This window comes from Grammomys surdaster, unplaced genomic scaffold (genome assembly GCF_004785775.1).
Source record: "Grammomys surdaster isolate TR1022 unplaced genomic scaffold, NIH_TR_1.0 241, whole genome shotgun sequence".
NCBI lineage: Eukaryota > Metazoa > Chordata > Mammalia > Rodentia > Muridae > Grammomys > Grammomys surdaster.
Genome location: NW_021604686.1, coordinates 1,417,335 through 1,425,668, shown reverse-complemented (window position 1 = coordinate 1,425,668; position 8,334 = coordinate 1,417,335). Strand labels below are relative to the sequence as shown.

The window sequence follows — 8,334 nt, the reverse complement described above, 5'->3', positions numbered from 1 at the left end:
TCACCGGGTGGTCATGACAATCACCAAAACTTTTTGCTCCCAAACCATGAGCCAGAAGTCACGATAGGTGTTCTCCAGAGGACCTGGAATGACAGGAGGGAGAGCAGGCCTTTAGAAGCATGTCTGGTTTTCTAGACTTGTCTTCTAAATGGAATCTCTGAAGCACAGACTGAACCAGGCTCTCATACAGACTCAGACTCACTATGTAGTCCAGCATGACCTTGAACTCCTGTTCCTCGGGTCTCCTTTTCCCAAGCACTATTCATATGAGCCTTGCCTTGTCTCTCCTTAGTCAGAGAGGTCCTTGAAACAACCATGTCATCTCTGTATGGGTGAGTATTAAAGACACAGAATGACAGGACTGGAGCGATGGCTCAGCGGTTGAAAACGCATGCTGTTCTTACAGTTCAGCTCCCAGCACCTACGTCAGGTGTCTCACCACAGCCTGCAACTCCAGCTTCACGGACCCAACGCCCCCTTCTGGCATCCACAGGGACCTGTATTCACATGCACGTGTCCATACACGAACATATATATATGGTTAAGACCACTTGCTGCTCTTGCAAAGGAACTGGATTGAATTCTAAGCACCCACAGGCAGCTAAGATCTTTTATAACGCTAGTTCCAGAGGACCTAATGCCCTCTTCTGGTCTCTGTGGGCACTGCATGCATGTAGTGCGCAGACATTCACAGCAGGCAAAACACCTACACACATAAAATAAAAATAAAATTTTAAAGATAAATAAAATGACTCTGTACCAAAAATAAAAGGAAAGAGAATACTCATATTCGACTCTTGGTTGACATGATCTCATCACAGTGGGTTTTGTTAGTAAGTGTGGGGTGTGATGCCGTGGGCCGGCCTGCAGGGGGCTATCAGAGGACCCAGATGCTAATGTGTATTGTAGAAGGGTTTTCTCCTTCCACCTTACAGGAGATTTGACTCAGGTCACCAGACCTGTAACACAAGCACCTTTACTGTGTAAGTTGTCTCAGTATTTTTAAATCATTTACTCTTTTAAAAAGTTGGAGTCAAGCCGGGAGGTGGTGGCGCATGCCTTTAATCCCAGCACTTGGGAGGCAGAGGCAGGTGGATTTCTGAGTTCGAGGCCAGCCTGGTCTACAGAGTGAGTTCCAGGACAGCCAAGGCTACAGAGAAACCCTGTCTCGAAAAAATGCCCCCCCCCAAAAAAAAAAGTTGGAGTCATTTGGGAGTGACATATGCCTTTAATCCCAGCACTTGGGAGGCCAGGTGGATCTCTGTTGAGTTTGAGACCAACCTGGGCTATGGAGTAAATTCCAGGAAAGCCGAAGCTACACAGAGAAACCCTGTATGGAGGAGAAAGGAGGAGAATATTCTGGAATAACAACAGCACACACAAAGACGGGAAGGGCGGGGAAAGTCACTGGTGGTAACAGATACTTTTAATGCTAGCACTTGGGGAGCAGAAGCAGATGGATCTCCGGGTTCCAGCACAGCCAGGGCTACACTAGGAAACCCTCTCTGGAAAAACCAAACAGAGGAAAGTAGGTGAAGTCTGCTTTAGTGCATCCACTTCCATCCTCTCCCAGAAGTTATCAAGAAAAATCTAGTACTTTTTGCCCTTATAAGTGTCTTTCCTACACCTGCCATCTCTCCCTTGTTTTTTATACGAAATTTCAGCACAACAAGGAATTTATCATTTTTTGGTCTAAGTTACTAACACTATTCTAATGTACTTTTTAAATATTTCTTTCCCCTTACAGTTTAATATTTTTTACAGTACAGACACACAGTATCTCTCTGACTCTGTTCCAGTTGTTCTGCTGTCTCTCTCACCTGCACTGCCACTCCATTTCTCAGGATTTGTTTTATTTTTATGTGTGTGCTTGGATGGAGGAGTGCATGGCAGATGTGTGTGTGTGGGCACCTGCCGAGGTCAGGCTCCCCGGACCAAGGGTCACAAGCGTGACAAGCCTCCCTGTATGGTCACTGGGAACCGGACTCTGGTCCTCTGGAAGAGCAGTACGTGCTGAGCCATCTCTTCAGGCCTTCTATCTATTCTTAAGTGCCCAGTCATCCTCTAGGCTCTCTTTGACGAGGACACTGAAAGGACTTTCTCTCGCCTACGCTCTGGATGGCGCAGCTGGTCCTAAACACTTCAACCATTTAAATTATAGCATATTACATCAGACAGTAGAGAAAATCCCCACATCGGTAAATAGATGTAGAGGATGAATGCCATTTGTGAAGCTGCTCATTATAATTAGAACCTGCACAGTGATGAACACTCCACGACAAATGTCCTTATGATCACTCCTCGGGAGAATCGGGAGAATTCTTTGTTTTCCCAGTGGTTTCAGAGAAGCAGGGTAATATCAAGGGTTAATTTGGACCTGAAAGCTCAACGGTTCCGCTATTTTTGTCAAAGTCTTTAGTAATCACTAACATTTTGTATGTGAATAAATGAAAGCGAGTGTGCAGGTATATGACAGCCATTCACTTATGCACGTGGAAGCCATGGTTAATGCCCAGTGCCCACCTTCGGCTGCCACCCAGAATGCTTGGTTTGCATTTCATGGTAGTTTTGTTTTGTTTTGCTTTGCTTTGTTTTGTTTTGTGATGGGGTCTCTGACTGGAACCTGGTATCTGCCTAGTAGCTACACTGGCTAGACACTGAGTCCCAGGAATCCTCCTAGCTCTGCCTCCCTAGTGCTGGGATAACAAGTGCCTGACACTAGCACCCACATGCTGGCTCACCACCACCCGGTTCCAGATATCCAGGGGATCTGACACTCTTCTAGCATCCATGCTCACTGCATACATGCATGCGGGAAAAACATTTCCACATACAAAACAGAAAATAAAAAATTTAAAACAAAAATAAAGACAAGAAATAGGAGGAATGCCAGCCTAGTCTGTTAAGCTAGGTTCCATCACAACAAAGACAGACAGACATAGAAAGATAGAATAAAGGATCTTATTTCAGAACGGGAGAAATGGCTCAGTGGTTAAGAGCTGTTCTTTCAGAGGACCCAGGTTCAGTTCCTGGCACCCAGAGAATAGCTCACAACCACTCTAACCCCAGAGGGTCTGATGCCCTCTTCTGACTTCTGTAGGCAATGCATATATGTGATACACAGACTTCAATTCAGGCAAAATACCTACACACATAAAATAAAAATAAGAAGGAAAAAAGTTTAAATGATCTTCTCTCAGGACAGGAAAGAGGCAGTGTAGCTTAGTGGTAGAGCTCACACCTAGCGTGCCCAAAGCTCTGGGTTCAATCCCCAAATGCAAAACTGTGAGGGGAGGTCCTAATTTGGGAAACATATCTGTTTCTTCTAGATGTTGTGCCATTAAGGTAAATCCCTCTTTCTACCTACCTTGAATTTTATATCTGGCTTATCAGATATTCTGATTGCTTAGCTGACCCAATCCTAACAATACTTTTGAGGTTTTTTTTTTGGGAGGGGGAGGAGCCTTTTAAGTCTCAGTGTGTAGCACAGGCTGGTCCTGAGTGTACGATATCAGTGTGTAGCACAGGCTGGTCCTGAGTGTATGATCTTATTGCCTCTGTCGCAAGTCTTACCCATACTCAGTCACCGCTAATGGTTTGAATGTGGGAAATAAAGTGGGTATGGGTCAGTGGTCGACATGTGTTTGTCCCGTGCGAGGCCCTGGGTTTGAGCACCAGAACTAGGGGAATCTAGTGCTAAAGTGTGTAAGAGGCACAAGGAGTGGCGTTCGGATGAGTGCGGGCCTTAGAGATGCAAGAAAGGGCTTGTATTGCTTTCTTGATGTTTATATATGGGTAATGCTTAACTGTTGTGATTTATTTAGAAAATGGAGATAAAAATGGTGACACACCCCTTTAATCACACCACTTGAGAGGCAGAGGCAGCCAGATCTCTGGGTAAGAGGCCAACCTGACCTACAAAAAGAGGTACAGCCTAGCCAGGACTACACAGAGAAACAAACCCTGTTTCAAAAAAGGAAAATGAAGATAAAAATCATTCATTAACTCCCAAATCCAGAGACAGTGTTAACATTTTCCACCGTCTCCAAGACCTTTCCTATATGTACTTATAGATAACCCTTTCACCCCACGTGATAGCAGATCTTTCTTTAATGTAGCTTTCCATGGCAAAAACTACAACTCCTGAGACTGCAGAGATACCTCAGCAGTTATGAGTGCTGGCTGCTCTTCCACAGAGCCTGGGTTTGATTCCCAGCACCCACATGATGGCTCACAACTACATGTAACTACAGTTTAAGGAGATCCAACACCTCCTCTAGCCTCTACTGGCACCAGGCATGTACATGTCACAAGGACATACATGGAAGCAAAACACTCATTTGCATAATTTTTATTTATTTTTATTTATTTTTTTTGGGGGGGTTTTTCGAGACAGGGTTTCTCTTTATAGTCCGGGCTGTCCTGGAACTCACTCTGTAGACCAGGCTGGCCTTGAACTCAGAAATCCGCCTGCCTCTGCCTCCCAAGTGCTGGGATTAAAGGCGTGCGCCACCACCGCCCAGCCATAAAATTTAAAATAAAATTGTTTTAAAGTATAGCTCTTACAACTACATTTGCTGGAGGTGTGAATTTTGAATATAATGTAATGCATATTATGTTCTTGGATATTTAGATTCATTCTAAAACCTTAAATATCTGTGTCAGTGTCTGGTTCCACAAAGAAGATATTCTAGTACCCTGCGATGTGAGTGCAAGCTGGGCATGCCTATAATCCCAGTACTTAGAAGGCAGAGGTAGCAACAACATCAGGAATTCACATTCATCCTTAACTGTATAGAGAGTCCTGGGCCAGCCTGGGCCAGCCTAGGCCAGCCTGGGTTACACGAAACCCCTTTTCACAACACAAAACACAAGATATTGGTGAAGCTGAGCATGATGGCTCATCCCTCTAATCTCTACACTTGGAAGGCTGGGGCAGGAGGATAGACTGAGGTACTATTTCAAAACAACAGCAAATACACTAAAGGGTTGTGGGGCTGCAGGGTCTGCAATGTGCTTCCTTTTCGAGTACCTGCATGTGATCTCTAGTACCCAACAACCTTCCAGCCCCATGCCTCTGCTAGCATCACAGATGTGTAACACCACACTCAGCAAGCTCCAAACCAACAGGGCTGTCTGAAAATAAAAACAAAGAAAGAAGCTGGGCTGGTGAGATGGCTCAGTGGTTAAGAACACTGACTGCTTTTCTGGAGGTCCTGAGTTCAAATCCCAGCAACCACATGGTGGCTCACAACCATCTGTAATGAGATCTGATGGCCTCTTATGGGTATCTGAAGACAGCTACAATGTACATATAATAGATAAATAAAAACCTTTAAAAAAAGAAAGAAAGGAAGAAAGAAAGAGAGAAAGAAAGAGAAAGAAAGAAGGAAGGAAGGAAGAAGCTGGGAGAAATGGCTCATTGGATAAAGATTCTTGCTGCACAACCAAGAAGACCTCAGTGAAATCCCAGGAACACACATGGAAAGGCAGGCAAGGTACTTGGGGTAAGGAAGGCTCTCGAGGGCTTGCTTACCACCAGCCTAGCTCCAAGTTCAGTGACAGACCCTGTCTCAAAACAACAAGGTGGAGAATGACAGAGCAGGACATCTGACGCTCTCCTCTAGATCTGCCCACACACAAATAAACATACTCACATGTGTATGTCTGTTCATGTATGTGTGTGTGCATATGTTTGAGCATATACCATGCCACATACATATAACTGGACTTCTATAGACTGATTTACTTTGACACAGAAGAACAAATCCAGAGTTGGCTTGAGAGAGCTTCTGCATCAGACATGGATTCAGATTCTGGTTCGGTTACAAGCTGTGTGTTCAAGGTCACCTAACCAATTGTGTTTCAGTTTGCTTAAATAAACTAAACACACACACACTAAATAAAATTTAAAAACCTATTTTACAGATTTACTTCAATAATCAGAGATTATGCTCTTGAAATATAATACATATTCTTAACAGATGATATTAGAAATATAATAGTATATATGTATATCTCTGTAGACATCAGGCTGCTAGAATTGTGTATGGTAGCTCCTGCATGTGATCCCAGCAATTAGAAGGGGAGGCAGAAGGATCAGGAGTTCAGTCATCCTTCACTACACAGCCAGTATCAAAGAGCCTGAAGTGAGTGAGACCCCGGCCGTGTGTATGTACAGACGTATGCACATGCACCGTTCTCATTCCTCGTCATACCACCATTTACCATTACAGTAGCACCCAATGGAACACCCGTATAACCTTACAGAAAGTCTACACTGTCCCAGTAATTTATCCTTAATACCACTTTCTCCCTGTAGAGGATACATCATAAGGCCCACATTACCTTTAGTTCTTTCTTTAGTAATCTAGAATCTCTTCCTTTTTTCTTTTGTCATGACATTAACATTAAAGAGTTCAAGCCACCTACTTTTTTCTTTTCAAGATAGGGTCTTGCTGTGTAATCCCAGGCTTGCCTCCAAATAACTACTCAGAATAGGCAGGCTTTGAAGTTGGGCTCCTCTGAGTCACGGGATTACAAGCATGTATGAACCGATATGCCTAGCCTGAGCTAGTTTTCATGTCCTGTGATAATCTGGATTTGACTGACCCGTTACTCATAGATTCAGGTTTCTTTTGATTGTTACTGTGTTCCTGAGACGGCAGAGATCAAACGCAAACCTCTAGGCATGTACTGTATCACTAAATCACATTCCCAGCCTGAGTCAGACTTTGACCATGCGCATGTATGATATGTGTGTGTGACTACAGACTGCTAAGTTCTGATGCCCTATACTCTTGGCTTACTAGTGCTGGCAATCAGTAACATAGGTTTAAATTGCTTCTCTTTCTCTTTGTAGTGAGTTTCTAGGCACTTCTGCAATGGAAACTTAAAACTTATCTGTCCTCTTCAACTACCAAACTTTGTGAAAACTAGAATCTTAGTGGTTATAACAAATTTACTTTAAAAATTATGACATCTGAGTTGGTATAGTGGCATCATTAATCCCAGCACTCGAGAAGCAGAGGCAGGTAGATCTCTGAGTTCAAGGGTCTACAGAGCAAGTTCTAGAACAGTCAGGGCTACACAGTGAAACACACACACATCATCATCTTCATCATCATCTTCTTCTTCATCATCATCATCATCTAGATGCTGAGATGCTGGAAAGTTAGCTCAACAGGTAAGAACGCTTGCTGCTCAATCTGAGGACTAGATTTTGGATCTTGGCACCTACATAAAAGCTGGAGATAGGGGCTGGAGAGATAGCTCAGTGGTGAAGAGCACTTGCTGCCTTTCCTGACACAGGTTTGATTCCCAGTACCCATATGGCAGCTTACAACCATCTATAACTCCAGAAGATCTGACACTTCTGGTTTCTACATACACCAGGCATGTATACGGTATGCAGACTTCCATGCAGACCACTCACTCATACACATATCATTAATTAAAATTAAGAGATCACTTGAAATGAGGAACCACACACAGGAGGCACAAGATCAACATGTAAGGCTAAAATAGCTTACCTTGTGTACCAATATAAGCGTTCTTCTGCTTGTAGCCGTCCATGAAACTGGCATTGATGTAATCTGTCTGATAATAAAAGGAAGACATTATTACAAGAGCATGCATTTGCCATTCGCCTCACAGGATAATGTATACGCTGGGTAAATTCAATTCAAGGTGTGGATATTCTCTTCCTGTCAAACAGAAAATGAAAAGTAACAGGGACAATTAAGCATGGGGGTGGATGGTGATATATTTTATTGGTAATGAAAGGGAATAAAGAGGAGGCAGGGATATGGCTGAGGGAAGAGTGCTTCTGTGGGCCACTTGCTTCACTTCAGCAAATGTAGTAGAACAACTGGATGGATGGGTGGATGGACAGATGGATGGGTGGATGGATGGATGGGTGGATGGATGGGTGGATGGACAGATGGATGGATGGATGGATGGATGGATGGACAGATAGATGGACAGATGGATGGATGGACAGATGGATGGACAGATGGATGGACAGATGGATGGACAGATGGATGGATGGACAGATGGACAGATGGATGGATGGATGGATGGATGGATGGATAGATTTCACAATGACCCTTTCATCATACCATACACAAAATTTAAGTCCTACATAGTGTCATGTGCCTGTAATCCCAGCACTGAAGGGACGGAGGCTGGAGGATCACTTCAAGTTCAAGGCCAGTCTTGTCTGCAACGGTAAGTTCTAGCTCCGTGGAGCTACATGGTGAGATCCTCTCTTTAGAAATGAAGACAAAACACCTCAAAATAACGACTCAAAGAAGAACGTGAAGATAAACTCTC

General features: G+C 43.8%; 1 protein-coding gene across 1 annotated transcript in view; it reads right to left on the bottom strand.

Annotated features, from left to right (window-relative positions):
- The window catches only part of Ptpn9 (protein tyrosine phosphatase non-receptor type 9), a 79,202-nt gene that overhangs the window by 6,212 nt on the left and 64,656 nt on the right, over positions 1–8,334 (bottom strand). The window contains exons 9-10 of the mRNA XM_028774576.1: positions 7,533–7,599; positions 5–83 (exon numbers count right to left, since the gene is read on the bottom strand). Of these exons, the coding sequence (XP_028630409.1) occupies positions 5–83; positions 7,533–7,599 (146 nt within the window). The remainder of the gene's footprint in view (positions 1–4; positions 84–7,532; positions 7,600–8,334) is intronic.